This window comes from Pan troglodytes, chromosome 3 (assembly GCF_028858775.2).
Source record: "Pan troglodytes isolate AG18354 chromosome 3, NHGRI_mPanTro3-v2.0_pri, whole genome shotgun sequence".
NCBI lineage: Eukaryota > Metazoa > Chordata > Mammalia > Primates > Hominidae > Pan > Pan troglodytes.
This window is the reverse complement of record NC_072401.2, coordinates 38,004,514-38,023,331: the sequence shown is the minus strand read 5'-3', so window position 1 is coordinate 38,023,331 and position 18,818 is coordinate 38,004,514. Positions and strand designations below refer to the sequence as shown.

General features: G+C 45.7%; 1 protein-coding gene across 1 annotated transcript in view; it reads left to right on the top strand.

The window, feature by feature from the left end:
* The first annotated feature begins 14,548 nt into the window (after nucleotides 1-14,548).
* The window catches only part of RELL1 (RELT like 1), a 73,897-nt gene continuing 69,627 nt past the window's right edge, over nucleotides 14,549-18,818 (top strand). The window contains exon 1 of the mRNA XM_016951441.3: nucleotides 14,549-14,779. Coding sequence (XP_016806930.2) covers nucleotides 14,560-14,779 — 220 coding nt within the window. The 5' untranslated portion in view covers nucleotides 14,549-14,559. The remainder of the gene's footprint in view (nucleotides 14,780-18,818) is intronic.

The following is an 18,818-nucleotide window of genomic DNA, read 5'->3' as shown; positions in this document are numbered from 1 at the left end:
AATATTTTTAATTAAAGGTGGATTTAAAGGTTAAATTCCTAGTGAAAATTAGAATACTTATGAGGAAGACTGACAGTCAGTCAGTGAAGCACATTTCATCTGGCTGACAGCAGCAGTGTTGACTTTTGGGCAGCAGAGCTGGAGAAGGCACAATTTTATGCAGTGAAGGAGAAGTGTGGAGGGGTGAGGGATGGAGACACTTCTTGAGGGTAGGCAGGGAAAGGACTGGAAGAAAGTGAGTTAAACAATATGAAAAAGCACTAAAAGCAAATGTTATCCCTGTTGCAGTGTTGCCCAACACCCTGATGAATGCAAACCCCTGTCACAATCCTAAAAATCATCTTGCCTTGGAGCATCTGTTAGGCTGCATGGAAAGTGCTACAGACCAGACAAAGAGCCCTTACCATCCATTGAGAGCCTGCCAAGTCACCTTCAGGTCATCAGATGATCAAATAACTTAAAGTTTTCATTTGAATCTCCCGGTGGAGACAGTGTTTGATGCATTTCACAATATTCTGCATTTTCCCACAATTTAGATACCAACTGCTTAAGAAAGGTCCAGGAACAGATTTCCCCAAGTGGCGTTTTCATCTACTATTTTGTACCTTCATGGCCAGGACCAAACTCCTTATCACCTCTGACAGTCCTCAGCTACAGGAGCAAGAATTAAAACAAACTGCACTAAGTTTGCCAATGTCAATTTTGAATACACAGCTTTGCTGGGAAAATTGGAGCTTATCTTACCATTATGTTTCCAACTGAGATATTAAGTTAAGGCTCATTAGAGAAAGAGGCACCATTTGTTTGTTCTTTACTGCCCCGAGACTTGCCATAATGATCTTGGCTTAGATTGCCATTTAAATTCACATGGCTCATCGCAGGACTGTTGAACTTATTCATACCACAAAGGAAGTCGAAGACACTATGTCAACACATTTACTGAGGTTGGTCTAAAGGTAGCGAGTTATCTCAGCTGGTCACAGTTGGTTACGATTGCACTCCTTGTTCTACTCTTTCCTTCCTTCTCACTACTGCACTTAACTAGTCTTACAAGAAAAAAAAAAAAGAAAGAAAAAAGAAAAAGTCCACACATTAACTGAGTGCGTAGTGAGTGCATAGCACTGTGTTCAATACCAGAAATACAGTGACAGATATAAACAGCTTCAACATTTGTAGGCTTATGATGTTTCTCCAATCAATAGGCTGACACGATACAGGGACCATCCTACTTTTTATCCCCTGGGAGAAAGAGAAGAGAGGAGAGAGGGTCTGGTCAGTGCACCTGTTCTGTATCTTGGTCCCCGCAGTAGTGATGATGACTGGACCTTTTGAAAGTTGGGGATGCTTTTCCAGGACTCCTGAGATCCCTGGCTGGTCTAGACTCTTAAGCATCACATTGGAGTTGCTCAGAGGTTATATTAATATATAGCTCTGAATTCATGCGTGTGCCCAGACTTTACTTCTAATGTAGGGCCCGTGGGGCTGGGTTCAAGAAGTTTGCAGTCTTATGCTGTCTTCAATAACCCTTCGAGAACTAGCTTTCTTTTACTAACCCTCCAAGAACCATTGTGTGGAGGCTGAGTTACCCTGCTGCACTGGTTCTGTATTGCTGCTGTAACAAATTACCACAACGTAGCATCTTAACACAAATGTATGATCTTACAGTTCTGTAGGATAGAAGCCTAAAACGAGTCTCCCTGGGCTAAAATCAAAGCATGACCAGGGTACTCTCCTGTCTGGAGGCTCTAGGAGAAAATCCTTTTTCTTTTTTTCTTTTTCTTTCCTTTTTTTTTTTTTTTTTTTTTTGAGACGGAGTCTCGCCCTGTCGCCCCAGGCCAGAATGCAGTGGCGTGATCTCGGCTCACTGCAAGCTCCGCCCCCTAGGTTCACGCCATTGTCCTGCCTCAGCCTCCCGAGTAGCTGGGATTACGGGCGCCTGCCACCACGCCCAGCTAATTTTTTTGTATTTTTAGTAGAGACGGGGTTTCACCGTGTTAGCCAGGCTGGTCTCGATCTCCTGACCTCGTGATCCGCCCGCCTCGGCCTCCCAAAGTGCTGGGATTATAGGCGTGAGCCACCGCACCTGGCCGAGAAAATCCAATTTCTTGTCCTTACAGTTTGCAGAGACCTTCTATCTTCCTGGACTCATGGTCCCTTCCCTCCATCTTCGATCACATCTCTGTGTCTTTCTTTCATATTCACATGCTCCTTTGACTGACTTTACTGTTCTGCCTCCCTCTTTTTTTTTTTTTTTTTTTTTTGAGACAGAGTCTCGCTCTTTCACCCAGGCTAACATATTCACAGGTTCCAGAGATTAGGACATGGGCATCTTTGGGGCCACTATGCTGCCTACCATGCCAACCCACATGCTTTCCTCCCTCAGGGTCATCTCCTCTCTGAAGCCCATTCCAGAGATTTTTTGGAGCAAAGAATGTTTCCTGTGGTGCAAGCGTGGAAGGGCTTATCTATGAGGCGGCCTGAAGGGGCAAGCAGTCCTTAGGAGAAAGAAGCTGGAGGTAGCACTGGGTGTCCACAGTCTGTAGAAGATGTGAAGAGCCAGCAGAGCAGATGTTCCTTCTCTCGTTTGTTTTGAGACGGAGTCTCACTCTGTCGCCCAGGCTGGAGGCAAGTGGCACTATCTCGGCTCACTGCAACCTCCGCCTCCTGGGTTCAAGCGATTCTTCTGCCTCAGCCCCCCGAGTAGCTGGGACTACCAGATGCATGCCGCCATGCCCAGCTAATTTTTGTATTTTTATTAGAGCTTGGGTTTCACCATATTGGCCAGGCTGGTCTCGAACTCCTGACCTTGTGATCCACCCACCTCGGCCTCCCGAAGTGTGGGATTACAGGCATAAGCCACTATGCCCAGCCTGTTCCTTCTCTTTAAAGAGAATAGAGGAAGGTAGATTTCCAGGGATAAAGGGGCAATGGGCAGGGGGAGGGCAGGGAAGATCTAGAGATGTCTCCAAAAAACCGTAAGAATTCTCAGGAGAAAAAAGTCTGCTTTTGGCTTGGTGCGATGGCTCATGCCTGTAAGCTGGGAGGCTGAGGTAGGAGGATCACTTGAGGTCAGGAGTTCGAGACCAGCATGGCCAATATGGTGAAAACCCATCTCTACTAAAAAAAATACAAAAATCAGCCAGGTGTTGTGGCAGGCACCCGTAATCCCAGCTGCTTGGGAGGCTGAGGCATGAGAATCGCTTGAACCCGGCAGATGGAGGCTGCAGTGAGCTGAGATTGCACCATTGCACTCCAGCCTGGGTGACAGAATGAGACTCTGTCTCAAAAAAAAAAAAAAAAAAAATTCTGCTTTTAACACATTCCAATACCATTTATCTCTGATGAGGGTACCAAAGTATAACTTTCTGTCTCTTTTTCTTTCTCTTTCCCCCACAACCCAAGCCTGTGAAGGTCAAACAAACAAAATCAAAACCAAAACTGGTTGGCAAGGTGGGGAATGAGGATAAGAAAAACCTGGCAGAAAAGGAGGAAAAAAGGCCGATTTCTTCAGGATAAAGACGGTGAGAAGAAGATTTATAGATTTGTTAGGGTGTGCCTGGTGGATTGACACCTGTGTGTTGGGGCGGAGGGAGTAGGATTGGGCAGAGGAGACAGTGAACTGGAATGCGGCTGTAACAGAGGCCTCAGCCTTTCCTATGAGACAGTTCTGCAACTGGGTGGCCCTTCTTAAGTTGTCTGACCTTGGAAGAGGGTGCTCAACACTTCCTCACGCCCATTAACCAGTCATTGGATGAGGGCTGTCCCTGGGGAAGAGGTATGACCTTGGCTGAGGCATTTTCTTTTACTAAGGGCAATTTCCAGAGAGCCACTCAACTGAGAACCATCAGGGCCAATCTCAGCAGCTGGGGGATGACTGGGACATCCCTGTGGGCGATGCACAATGGCATCCACTACACTGTGTGCTGGGACACAAGCAGCGGGGAGAGAGAGAGAGAGAGAGAGAGAGAGAGAGAGAGTTTTAAAGTATTGCAGGGGACTTGAGTTTCAATTAGTGTCTGGAGTAGTTTTATTACCTTAAAGATTTATTACCAGGAAAATTAAGGGACTTGCTCTAAACTTCATCCATGAGCAAGGAAGGAAATATCCCCACTGAATAAATTTATAGGTCTGTGCTATTAAATAGCTAGCTAGATAAAGTTACTTACATTCCTCAAGCCTTGGTTATAATTGCAGCAGTTTCCAGAGAAAGCAGCATCTGGGAAGGTTACCTTTGCATAGGAAAATTCCACAAGGGGTGTGATTATGCAAAGGGAGGCCTAGACGGGTAGCTCTAAATGTGTGTGTGTGTGTGTGTGTGTGTGTGTGTGTATGCATGTGCCTCGGATCCCTTTGGCAGTCAGTATAGCCTATGGAATCTCATCTCTGAATCATGTTTTCCTACGCATAAAATAAAATACGTAGTATTACAAAGAAAACCAATTATATTTAAATAATGCCAGCTGAGTGCAGTGGCTCATGCCTCTAATCTCAGCACTTTGGGAGGCTAAGGCGGGCACACTGCTTGAGCCCAGGAGTTCAAGACGAGCCTAGGTAATAAAATGAGACCCTGTTTCTAAAAAAAAAACAAAAAAACAAAATAAAACAAAAAAAAACATAGCTGGGTGTGGTTATGCGCACCTGTAGTCCTAGCTACATAGACATATGTCAGTGTCATAGATACTGCTAACGTTACTGAGGTTGTTGCCTACATTCATAGTTAAAGGAAATGCCAAACTTCACGTTGAAGTTATTGAAAATAAGGAGGTGATTTTTTTTTCTACTCAAGTCTACAACCCCCCTAAATTCAATTTGCAGACTCCCTGGGAGTCCACGGACTCCAGGTTAAAACTTTTGCAATCTGGAATAGGCTCAGCTGATCCTCTATATCACAATAAAGTAATAAAAATTTTCAGGGTCTTTTTTGGGGAAGGTGGGCTGATGGTGAGGCATGTTGAAGGTCTTAGAATTCTAAGAGAGAGAAAGAGAAAGAGAAAGAGGGGGGAGAGAGAGAGAGAGAGAGAGAGAGAGAGAGAGAAGCAGGGCTACAATAAAGAGATAAGTTAAGACCAGGGATCTACAGATGATATTGGCCAAATCATCAGGAAAAGTCTGTTACACACAGCTCCTTTTTGTCAGTATGTTGTAGCAGGGGAAGAAGGGGGCAACTATACCTGTCTGGGGAGGGGCAACAAAGAGAAGTGCAGCCACCCATGTGAGGCCACAGTGGCTACCCCAGAACTACATCCAGAGAGCAGTTAGCAGCCAGTTGACCATGAATAAACAGCTGGCAGAGTGGGCTGAGTCATGGTGGCCAAGAGACCAACCTTCTTCAACCCAAATGTGTTAGAGGCAAGTGTCTGTTGCCTGAAAGGGAGAAGCTGGATCCTGCATGGACAGGAGCTACCCAGAGGCTAGACGCTGAGGTTACTTCTAGCTAAATAGATAAACGTGACCCTGTAGGCAACCAAGGGCTAGGGGCCAGGGAGGATGTAGCAAACGAGTGCCTACTGTAAGTAAGATCATAGGAGCATTCTGCCTTCTGCCATGGTTGTGGGATAAGAAGGGACAGTCACAGGTAGAGACATAGTATGGTAAAAAGAATGATAAATATCTCATTAGTAATTTTAATATTTTGATTACATGTTGACATGGTTTGGCTGTGCCCCCACCCAAATCTCAGCTTGAATTATATCACCCAGAATTCCCATGTGTCATGGGAGGGATCCAGGGGGAGGTAATCGAATCATGGGGACTGGTCTTCCCTGTGCTATTCTCACGATACTTAATAAGTCTCACGAGATCTGATGGGTTTATCAGGGGTTTCCACTTTTGCTTCTTCTTCATTCTCTTTTGCTGCAGCCATGTAAAAAGTGCCTTTTGCCCTCCACCATGGTTGTGAGACATTCCCCAGCCACATGGAACTGTAAGTCCAATTAAAACCTTTTCTTTTGTAAATTGCCCAGTCTTGGATATGTTTTTATCAGCAGCATGCAAATGGACTAATACACATATTGAAATGGTATTTTGGATATATAGGATTAAATGAAATCTATTATTATAACTAATTTCACCTGTTCTTATTTTTTAATGTGGCCACCAGAAAATTTGGAATCACTTTTATGGTTGGCATTATATTCCTATTTGTAGAAATAACACATAGTTATTTCACCTACACAAAACTCATGCCATTAACTCATGTAACTCCTGTAGTTATAATCTGGCTTAGACTAGACAAACACTTTGTAAGCTTCTGTAGTTTTCTGAATGTTCCCTCTTTTCTTATTTTCTCTCTGGTTTTCGGGAAATCCTTTAATATAAAAGGGCCCATATGTTGTCCTCCTGGTGTCACAGTGGTGGGAACTGTGGGGATGTAATGGTCCATGCTAAACCCAGGATGGAATGAGAAGATTGTCCCCTATAAAGGGACAGATTTTGTAGTAGCAGGAACTAAGAAGCTATCCAAATAGACTAACTTGTTGGCAATGCTGAAAGGAAGAAGAGGAGAATTTGTGTTATTAACCTGCGCCTTGGCAACAGAATGGCTCATATGAGATTCTCAAGAGTTCCAAAGACATTGGCAGCAAGGACTAGGTTGAGAAAGGTTCAGCTCTCTCATACCCTCCTTCCCACTATCCCGATCTCACACCTCACAGACTACCAGACCCTCCAAATTCTCTCAGTAAATCAGTCATTTTGTGGCCTAACCAGCCTATCCTGAAGCTCAACACCTGAACCCCTTATCCTTCAAAACCACGAAATTCCTTGAAAAGCCTCTAGAATATCAGGCTCCTTCCTGGAAAAACCCTAACCATGGATCTATTTCCTAAACTGCCTTCTCCATTTCTACCTCTGAGTTTCCAGGTATGTGTACAGAGCATCACTCAATCCTGCAGATTGGCCCATGAAAAGTTCATGGGCTGCAGTCCCAGCTATACCCTCAGCGATGCACAGCAGTGCACATGCTGGACAGCCCTCCCATTCCCTTCAGTGATCATTCAAATCCTTACAACTCTCAGGGGCCCTGAGGATTGGCAAAAAGTGCCCCTTCCACCATTTAGTTTATTATGATATTGTGGCTCAATCTAGACAGCTCTGACCTTGCGGTAGGGGGAATTGGGAGGATTTCCAGGGTCCTTGTGGGAAGCTTCCTTGGCTGCACACACATTCTTACACACATTCTGTGCCCACATTGTAACAACCTGCCCCCCTCCCCAACGTTTGGTTTCCACAGTGTCAGTAGCTTGTATATACTGTGCTATCTGTACCCTACTGCCACAGGGAAAAAGAAGCAAGGTTGGAGTCTGGTAGACATGAGTCAGACCTCTGAGTGTGGGAGCAGTAACTTCAGGGGATGCTTGGAGCGTGATTCACACAGGACACATACTTTTTCCAAGTATATGCATGGCCTTATGTATATTGTGGGCTTATATTCAGGAGGAGTATATTTTCTGCTTTTCTGTGACCAGAGATTCTGGCCTTCACATTCTGGGATAAGTTAATATATGGCGCTCTTGTGCAGTACACAACCCAGACACCTTTACTGGGGGCCTTAACATAGTCACCTCAAAACCCCTGCACCATTCCCGTCTATTCCATTGTCAGAGGATGGCTGCCTTAGTCCATTTTCAGCTTCTATAACAGAATACCATAGAGTGGCTGATTTCTAAACAATAGAAATTTATTTGTCTCACAGTTCTGGAGACTGGGAAGTCCAAGAGCATGGCGCCAGCATCTGGTGAGGGCCTTCATGTTGCATTATCCCATGGCAGAAAGCAGAAGGTAAGTGAACACAGGAGACAGAGTGGAAACTGGGCAGAATTCATCCTTTTTATCTGGAACCCACTCCCTCAATAACTAACCCACTCCTGAGATAAAGGCCTTAATCTATTATTAAGGGCAGAGCCCTCACAATCTGATCACCTCTTAAAGGTCCCACTTCTTAATACCATCACAATGGCAACTAAATTTTAACATAAATTTTGGCTGGGACATTCAAATCATAGCAATGGTTTTGCCTCTATTAATGTGAACTTTCTCAACTTTCTGTTTCCCACCTACAAATCTATACCTGGGTGCCCTTCTTTTGCCTCTCCCTTCCATTTCAGAGCATCAAGTGTTTGTCTTTGTCTGAAGTCAACAACTCCTATGCTTTTGATCCTATCATTGAGTTCCTCTCAATCTTGCTACATTAGTTATTCTCCTTGTTCTGATTTCTTCACATATTTCTCTCCATGTGCTTTCCAATTGTCCCATAAAATTGACTTCAATCCATAAAAACCTTCTCTTGACTGCCAAGGTCCTCCGTATGACTTTTTCTCTGTTCTCTTTCAGCCAAGTTTCTGGAAAGAGAATTCTCTTTTCTCTTTTCTTTTCTTTTTTTTTTTTTTTTTTTTGAGACAAGGTCTCACTCTATCACCCAGGCTGGAGTGCAGTGGCATGAGCATGGCTCACTGCAGCCCCGACCTCCCTGGGCTCAGGCAATCCTCCCACCTCAGCCTCCTGAGTAGCTGGGAATACAGGTGTACACCACGATGCCCAGCTAATTTTTGTACTTTTTGTAGAGTTGGGGTTTCACCATGTTTCCCAGGCTGGTCTCAGACTCCTGGGCTCAAGTGATCCTCCCACCTTGGCCTTTCAGGTGGGCTCCATCTCTATCATGCAGCTTAATGTTCTTCCACAAGGGTCTTCAGGTAACTCCACATTGCCTGATTTGCTGGGTAACTTTTTGGTCCTTATTTTACTAAACTCCTCAATGCATCTGACATTGATGATCACTTCTTTCCCCAGAAAACTCTTGATAGATTCTACTGGCTTCCATGATACTTTTCTATATAGAACCTATCAGTCAGCAGAGGACCATGTCCGACATCCTTGTCTAGGGTGAACAGTTAAACTCAGAGTCCCTGGCTGGGCAGCCCCATATTCTCCTGAGTTGAGGGAAACCGATCTATAGCCAGTTTGTGGAAGTCATGCTGAGTGGGGTGTGGGTTGAGGCAGCCATGGGAGGTCTTGGCTTGAGGGCTTCAGGCCTGGCCTTCTTTATATCTGTGAGAGTGCTTTATCCTTATACTACATTTACTGTTAAGGTTTCTGTTGGTTGTGATCAAAAGGAGGCTTGTCTAAGACAAACACTATGCACTTAATAGTTTATCCTCTGAAATGTATACTTGTGGGTTTCACTGGTCCCAACCACACAGTTTCTTACTGTAATTCTCTCTTGCTCTTTACTGAGAACAACTGTATCAGTGTTATATGCACCTGATTTTGAGGCTGTGGTCGCAAATGGTCTGAATCACTTATTTGTAATTTTTGGGAGACCATGTGCCCATGAAACATAACTCAATGTGGTGATCCAGGTAATTGGACAGAGATTAGGAACACCATTGCTATCGATTAGATTCCTCTGATTTTTACTTTTTTGAAGCTTCTTTTTTTTTTTCAGATAGGGTCTTGCTATGTTGTCCAGGTTGGTTTCAGACTCCTGGCCTTAAGCTATCCTCCTGCCTTGGACTTCCAAAGTGCTGGGATTACAGGAGTGAGCCACTGCACCCGGCTGAGGCTTCCTAATTTATGATGGAATATATTTAATTGAACAATGGAAATTATTCTCATTATCCCTTAAAAAATCTATTTTGGCGATAAAATTATTTATTATAAAGTATGACAAATTCCTGGGCAATCGAAGCTCTCCATTCTCCTTTTGTCGACTGTTATGCTTGGCTGTGACCCACGGTTATTGCTGACCCATCCTCCTCTTTTGCTCATGCATATGTATGACTGTGCAGTCTGCAGTCTGTACCATGCAAATTCTTTTACTGTACATACATTCATACACATTTCTCATCTCTCCATCAATCCCAGTCCTTTAAGACCCAGCTCAAGATGCACCTCTTTCATGAAACCTTGCTGAAGAGCTTCCAGTACAATTCTTTTGATCTTCTTGGGATTTCTCCAGCTCAGTGGTTATCAACTGGGTGTGATTTTGTTCCCTAGAGTCATTTGGTAATATCTGGAGATATGTTTGGTTGTCACAGCTGGGGTGGGAGCTGCTGGCATGTAGTCAGTAAAGGTCAAGGATTGTAGCTAGACATCTTACAGTGCACACAACAGTCCCCCACAACAAAGAATTACTGGACCAACAATGTCCACAGTGTTGAGAAACCTTGCAGTCTAGCCTGACTTAGCACCCCTATCATTTGATTACTCATTATGGTATAGAATCTTAGGGCTGGATGGGAACCTTTAGAAATCATCCTATCATCCTTGTATTTTATAGGTTGGAAGACCAACCCAAAAGAAGCTGCAGAGAGTAGAGTGAGCGAATCTTTGGCAGGGCTGTGTCCCCTGACCCCTGGGCTGTTGGCCATTTCTTTTTTATTTTTTTATTTTTTGAGATGGAGTCTTGCTCTGTTGCCCAGGCTGGAGTGCAGTGGCGTCATCTCGGCTCACTGCAAGCTCCGCCTCCCGGGTTCACGCCATTCTCCTGCCTCAGCCTCCCAAGTAGCTGGGACTACAGATGCCTGCCACCACGCCCGGCTAATTTTTTGTATTTTTAGTAGAGACGGGGTTTTACCGTGTTAGCCAGGATGGTCTCGATCTCCTGACCTCGTGATCCACCTGCCTCAGTCTCCCAAAGTGCTGCGATTACAGGCGTGAGCCACTGCACCTGGCCAGCCATTTCTGTTCACTTATGCAACAGTTCCCTTTCTCCCAGGCAGGCTTAAAACTTTAAAAGCAAAGTTAGAATCTTTTTCTTAAGCTTGTAGTGACTCTCCCCTCCAACCCCTCATGCTCAGCCCAGTACTACGAACACAGCACATATTTGTTGTCATATCAAAATAGCCCCAGATTGTGTAAAATATTTTATTCCCCTTCAGACATATTTTTTAAAAAGAAATGTGAGCTTATCTCCTGGATATAACCACTCAAAAGGAGAGATGAGTGCATCTAAATCACGAAAGAAATCCTACAGAGGCCTTCTGCGGAAGCATGTTCAACATTAATTAGAGTAAATACCAGCCAACTGAGGCTTATGCGTTTAAATGATGGTGATGAAAATCACCAGCTTAGCAGTTCAGAGGAAAACAGGAAAGGTTTCTACTAAGGGGAATGATTAACTGAATCCCTACAGAGAAACCGAAAACAATGAAAATCAGAAAGGACATCACATTGTATATGTTTGTAAATTTGATCCTATACACTCTGACTTTTAATCCACTCCCATCAATCAATAAATTATTCTCACTGAGGAAAAATATGTAAGCAATTGTTGAAACAGAGTTCAAAAAGGCTAGGTTAAACATGCAATGAAGGAATATGAGAACAATACTTTAGATTGCAAAAGAGGAGCTAGTTGACTAGAGTTCTGCATTTCAGAGGCAGAATAGTGCAAGAGGAGGTTGCAAATGTGGGCCCAAGGGAGCTGATCCTGGATTTGCATCCTGGTGGTGCCAGGGAGAGGCCATGTGACTCAGATAAATGCCCTAATCCCTCAGCTTTGAAGTGAGGAGTGTTAACAGTGATTCCCTAAATATAAAATCATTGTGAGGAATTGATGAAAGAATACAAAAAGAGTTCCCACCATAGGATTGGGCTAAATCTAAGGGCAGAATGAGGATTATTGTTTTTAATTAATGACAGTTATTGTTAAGAATTATTAAAACTCTACTTTTGTTTCTGAAAAAATGGAAATACAACTTAGTTTTAAAATTTCCATTTTATGTCCTCTGAAGAAATATGACATTCCCTTCATAATAGAGAATAGAAGTTCCATTACATTGGGGTTCTTACTTTTAAAATAAAACAGTGGATTTTTAGATATACATATGTAGAAGCTATTTAAATTGTATGAATAAATCTGTAGGGTTAAGGATATGGAAAATAATTTAAGCTTGATTTTCTTTCTTTCCTCTCTCCTTCCCTTCTTCACTTTCCTCCGTCCCTCCCCCTCTCTTCCTCCTACCCTTCCTGCATTCCTTTAACAAGATATACAAATGCATGTATATGGGGTATGTGAAAGTAAGACATTTATAGAGAGTGTGTCAAGCAGGTGTTATGGAAAGTTCAGGAAGAGAAATTTCAGAGCCCTGGGTTTCAACCCTGGCTCATAGTAGATATGTCAGGCAGATCACTTAACCATCTCTCATCTGTAAAACAAAGGGCCTGGTAGATAATGGGTAAGGCTTAAGTACTAGATTTTTATATTTGAAGAGCCATAACAGATATACAATTCAAATGTGTTGTTAACAATGATCCCGTCTTTCTTTTTTTCTTTTTCTTTTTTTCTTTTGAGACGGAGTCTCGCTCTGTCGCCCAGGCTGCAGTGCAGTGGCACAATCTCGGCTCACTGCAAGTTCCGCCTCCCGGGTTCACGCCATTCTCCTGCCTCAGCCTCCCGAGTAGCTGGGACTACAGGCGCCCGCCACCACGCCTGGCTACTTTTTTGTATTTTTAGTACAGACGGGGTTTCACCGTGTTAGCCAGGATGGTCTACGATCTCCTGACCTCGTGATCTGCCTGCTTTGGCCTCCCAAAGTGCTGGGATTACAGGCTTGAGCTACCGCGCCCAGCCAAAAACGATCCCGTCTTTTTAATAGTAAGTCCAATCTGTGGGAAAAGAGTGAAACATGATTCAATTTTGAAATGACATTTTACATTTTGATTAGATTTCTTGATTCAAGCATTTTGTTACATTCTAACTTACAAAACCAGAGCTGGCTTTATAAGTGTGTGACCTGTGCAACTGTGTGTTTAGGAGGGCTCCACAATCGATTTAACGTTGTGTTGTTGCCATCTTGAAATTCTTAATGATTTTTGAACAGAAGGCCCTGCCTTTTCATTTTGCATTGTGCCCTGCAAATTTTGTAGCTGGTTCTGGCTACTACTTCTAATTTATAGTTTAATTTCTAGGTCCGGGATTCTCTCCTGTTTTAGTTAGAAATCCACATGGATCGCTTTCCTCTGCACCCATTCTCAGTGTTTATGTTGATATAAAACTAGCAAAGGCTGCCTGCTAAGACTGCCAGACTGTAGGATGCGCTGCCAACTGAGCGCAGGACGCGCAGTGCCCTCCTTGGGCTTCAAAGGGCAGGGGCTCCATCCTTCAGCCTCAGCCATCTGTACTGTAGTGGCCTGAGCTTCTGTCACTGGCAATTCCCACATCAACGCAATGTTTGTAATAATAGTCCAGCAGACTGCGTGGAGGACTCGGTGAGAGAATAAATAGTCCTCTGAAAACTAGAGGTTATCAGTCACCTCAAGGATGATACCCATCCTGTGAAAACCCACGGCTCCCATGCACCCCCTCTTCTTGCTGGTGTTGAGTATTTGCTCAAGTCCTGCCCTAATTTCCTTCAAGCAAATGCTTGATGGCCCAGTAACAACAGTCTCTACAGGGCAGTAAAAAGGAACTATTCAGAGAGAGCCTCTGAGTCCTATTAATGCTTGTGAAGATGATTCAACTTCAGAAAACACTTCTGACCTCTTAGCGTGTGCTGTCTGTCCTCCATCCAGGCGCTGAGGGCACAGCAGCGAGCAAACACAATGACAATGAGATAATTACAATTTATCATGGTGGCCCAGACATCGTGGGTTTACTCCCTGGCCTCTAATAGTCACCTCGCAGAGCTGATGTGAGGATGTGAGGAGATAATAAGCGCCTGGGCATTGAAAGACCTACTTTGCGGGAGTATGCGCAAGGTGCAATACAAGCACACGATTTAAAAAAAAGGCAAGTTGTTCCTGAAAATGCATAGAGGTATTTTCCCCAATAGGAGCAGCTTAAATGCAAACAAACAGAGGAAGAAATTTAAGTTATTTATCTTTTCTGCTAATTTCCAAACAACAGAACGTGACATCCAGCACAGCGTCACTCCCTAGACCTGCAACCGAGGGGAATGCTAGTGGTTAGACATGCCAACAGCGAAAAAAGCCTGTGCTCACTCCAGTGCTGGCCGCTTCTGACTGTCCAGTGCTTCTCGGGGCGCGCTCCCTCTTTCTCTTCCCACGCCCGCCTAGTCCCAGCGACCGAGGGAGGTTGCACCCGGGCGACCCTCCCCCAGCCCCGGGCTCCCGCGTAATCCCAGCCCGGCTTGGAAAGGAAGCGGGCGTGGCAAGTAGAGGCAGGGCCGGGCCACGGTGGGCAGGGCACAAGGGCGGGGCTATAGCCTAACTGCGCCGCCAAGGCTGCTGCTGGGTTTGGAAAGGAAGCGGGAGCGGTAGGGAGAGGACGGGTCGGGCAGAGCTGTGGGAGGGGAAAAGGGCGGGGCCATGGATGGGCCACGTGCCTTCTTAGGTGGAGTCCGGGGCTCGGCAGGGAGAGGCGGGGCCAAGCTGAGGTGGGTGGAGAAAGAGGGCGTGTCCATGGCCTAGCTACGCCGCTGAGGCTGCTGCCGGGTTTGGAAAGGAAGCGGGAATGGCAGGGAGAGGCGGGATCAGGCTGAGGTGGGCGGGGAGTCGGCGGCGGAGCCATGAGTGGGCCTCGTCCCGGCTTAGATGGAGCCCGGGGCGCGCGGGGAGAGGCGGGACCTAGCCGAGGTGGGTGTGGCGTGGGGCGGGGCAATGGCGGGGCGGGGTTCGCCGCTCCCTGGGGCCCAGCCCAGCCACTCGATCAGCCCGCCGGCTCCGGAGCGGCTCTGCCTTCCCGAGCGCGGGACGCGGCGCCCTGGGGGAGGAGGGCAAAGCGACGCGGCGATGGCTCCGCGGGCACTCCCGGGGTCCGCCGTCCTAGCCGCTGCTGTCTTCGTGGGAGGCGCCGTGAGTTCGCCGCTGGTGGCTCCGGGTGAGTGTCCGGTCGGAGCCGGGGCGCCGGGTGCTGAGCCCGGTCCCGGGAGCGCGGAAGGAAGCGAGGGGTCGGGACGGCAGCCCCGCGGCGTCCCGAGGAGCCTGCTTTCTGGCACAGCCGCGGGATCCCGGCGCTGAACAACTGGCTGTCCCGCGGCGGTCCGGGCAGGGCGCGGTGCGTGGCAACGGCTCCCGTCCCTCCCCTCCCGCGGGCCCCGCTCCTGCCTTCCCTCCCTGGGGCCTCCCCCGAGGATCTGTGTTCCCCAGCCCTGGGCTGTGCGGGGCGTAGGGACCAGGCCTTCTTCGGGGGCGCTTCCTCCACGGCCGCTCGCCTCGGAACCCCGCGGACCCCTTTCCCGCCGCCCTTGTCCTCAAAGGCGCCGCGAGCGCAAGATCGTGACACAGAGCACCGGGTGCGCTGTCGGCGCCTCCTTCTCCCTTTTAAATACCTTAAAATATCCTAAAACCTGGAGGACTTTGAATCTCTTTCCACGTTTCCATTTATTTGGGTGGTTGATGGATTCTTGTAACAGGTCAAGGAGTCCACATTTCTTCCCATATATCCTGTATAAATCAGGCTCGGAAAAAGGGAAGGCGCGTTGGTAAACTTACATTTTTTTCTTCTTTTTGTTGATTCCTGTCGTCACGAAAGGAACCTTGTGTGGTCAGGGCAGGAAGCCACCAACAGAGATGCTAAAGTGTCACCAACGATGAAGCAGTTTTTAATTGAAATCAATCTTAAGAGGAGGTGTAAGTTTTATGGAAGTCCTATGTCACATCCTTGCTTTTATAATTACAGACACTAGGGATTCCTTACCACCGCTTCCCCTCTTAATTGCCACCTAACAGCTGCAGTTAAAAAAAAAAGCATACTTACTTGGCCATTTGGGGTTACTACAGCTGGGAATCTGACGTCAGCAAGCTCTTCCAAGCTTGATTTCAGGGGTGGTTCCTCCTCAGGCCCAAATAATAAGCAACTGGAAGCCTTTCAACAGTGACTGTCTCCTCCATAAACATCCATAAACTCTTCCTCCTGAGAACATTTCAGTCGCTTACAACTTTTACACTGACTTAGCAGTTTGGCCTTCACTTTTTCATAGAAACCAGAGCAGGTTGGAAGGGAAGGAGATGGATAATATTGTCTCCTGAGTCTTTTTAGCAGGCCCGTATTTCCGTTAGCCATCCACCTGGGGAAATGGCAGCTAGTGACATGTTTTACTGGATGGGACAATTTTTTTTTTCTTTTCCTTATTTTGATACAGGGGCTCATTCTGTCACCCAGACTGGAGTGCAGTGGCACGACCTCGGCTCACTGCAACCTCCAGCTCTCTGGTTCAAGTGATTCTCCTGCCTCAGCCTTCTGAGCAGCTGGGATTACAGGCATGTGCCACCATGCCCGGCTAATTTTTGTATTTTTAGTAGAGATGGGGTTTTGCCATATTGGCCAGGCTGGTCTCGAACTCCCGACCTCAAGTGATCCTCCTGCCTCGGCCTCCCAAAGTGCTGGTATTACAGGCATGAGCCACCATGCCCTGCTGGTTCATTTTGATTTTCATCCTGCGTTTGATTGCTGGGACACATAGGTGCATAATCAGGTTCCACTTGGATGTGAGGTTGGAGACATTCATTAGAGGGTTAGAGTCAGTTGCAACAGAATCTGGGGAAGAGTTTAATCTGGGAGTAAAATTATTAAAAATTCAGCACATGATGCATGTAATTAGCCATCATCAGCAGGAGAAATGCATCCCTAGAGTGGGTGTGTGTTTGGTTTGACCTCTGAGCAACACCCAGGTCTCAGGACTAGAATGTGACTGATGAAAGCTCTCATCTAATTGCATGACAGCCTTTGTTGTTGTTGTTGTTGTTGTTGTTTTTTGATGAAAAGAAAATTAATGCGGAAGAAGAAACAGGTGTCTAAAAAGGAAAGGATACAGAGCTCAAATTTGCCAGTATCTTGAGGCGTGTGTAAAAAGAAGATGCTCTGACCAGCCAACATCTGATCCCCTTGCAACCAAAGATGGTGTTAATGTTTGTACCTTGAGCATAGGGAAGTAGAGGGAAAGGAATGGGAAATACTGTTGAGTGCCTGCTGTGTGCCAGGCTTTGGGTTGAGTACTTTATATGCATTTTTATTTTTATTTATTTTTTTCTTTTTGAGACGGAGTCTTGCTCTGTCGCCCAGGCTGGAGTGCAGTGGCGCGATCTCACTGCAAGCTCCGCCTCCCGGGTTCACGCCATTCTCCTGCCTCAGCCTCCAGAGTAGCTGGGACTACAGGCGCCCGCCACCATGCCTGGCTAATTTTTTATATTTTTAGTAGAGACGGGGTTTCACCGTGTTAGCCAGGATGGTCTCCATCTCCTGACCTCGTGATCCGCCCACCTTGGCCTCCCAAAGTGCTGGGATTACAGGCGTGAGCCACCGCGCCCGGCCGCATTTTTGTTTATTTATTTTTATTTTTATTGTTTTTTGAGACAGAGTCTTGCTCTGACTCCCAGGCTGAGGTGCAGTGGTGCGATCTCGGCTCACTACAACCTCCACCTCCCGGGCTCAAGCAATTCTCCTGCCTCAGCCTCCCTAGTAGCTGGGATTATAGGCGCCCGCCATCATGCCTGGCAAATATTTGTATTTTTTAGTAGAATCGGGGCTTCCCCATGTTGGCTATGCTGGTTTGTAACTCCTGACCTCAAGTGATCCGCCCTTCTCGACCTCCCAAAGTGCAGGGATTACAGGTGTGAGCCACCGCGCCCAGCCTTCATAGGCATTTTTAAACTCATTGCTCATAACCCTGTGAAATACTTACTTCCAGTAAGGCAACTGAGGCAAGAGAGGTTAAACAACTGGCTGAACATCACATAGGTACTGTGCCAGTCAGCATTCAGAGAAGCAGAACCACTAGGAGGTGTCTGTGTATGTGTGTACCTTTATATGTATCTTTATCTGGGATAACCCAGCCTGCTTGATTCCAAAGTTCATTCCCTTTCCACTGTACCCCACTGCTCTGCAGAGGAAAAATAGAGTATGAGTCAACCTCTGCAATCTCGCTGAGATTCTAAGATAGTTTAGAACGTCATAAAATTGTAAGCATGTGGTTATCAGAAGTTGTCAAGTAGAGAAAAGAAGGGCAGATAGCTTCACGGTGGGTAGTGACAATGCCTTTTTCACTTCCTTCCTAGTAGAAGAATCTCATTAAACTTGTCTCTTAGCAGCAGCATTCGAAACTATATACCACAAGCACCCAAAGGGATGATTTTCCACATCTTGGCTTATTAATGTCCTTAAGTTCTCTGGTTACTCAACCTTCAGGTTTATTAGTTTCTCTCTCAGACAGTGGGCATAGCCCTCGAGTAAGGAGTGGGTGGAAGAGGTCCTGGGGCTGGTGACATGAAAAATGCATTGTCCTTGGGCTGCGGGCTTCCCTCCAGCATTCTGACTCCTTTTTAGATGCAAAAGATAAGCTTTATTAAATTCTGGGGTCTCTCTTAGCCAGGTAGCTGCGAAGCTGTACATCCACATAATATATAGTGTTTGGAAAGTTTTGAAAAAGCACACCTTGGAGCTTGGGAGTCCATATCTACATTTAATTTTAAAAGGAAATGAAAAATGTGAGAAGTCTCTGTCAATTCCCTGCCCCTACCCCCTCTAAAAAAGGAAATGAAATGAATCTATTTGGAAATTTGAAGAGTTGAATTTGAATGTGAGAGACCAAAGCCCCAAGTGAACAAACAACAGATTTTATTGTTTCTTTAAAAATGATTCTTTGGCCCTAATGTTGAAGTTTAATGACTTATTGAAACAATAGAGAAATGATTTAAAGCTGACAAAAAGAATAAATTAAATTGTCATTGGTATAAACTATTAGGTTGAGTGGTTCCTAATAATTTCGGACACTTAAGTGGTTGTAAAGATTTGGTGTGCTGCTGAAAGCGGGTATATTAATAATTCTGGTGTGATTTATAAAAACTAAAATCAGAATTTGGTGTTAGTACACTGTAGACACTTTACTCTTTTAGGAAAAAGGAATTCAATTTTTATTATT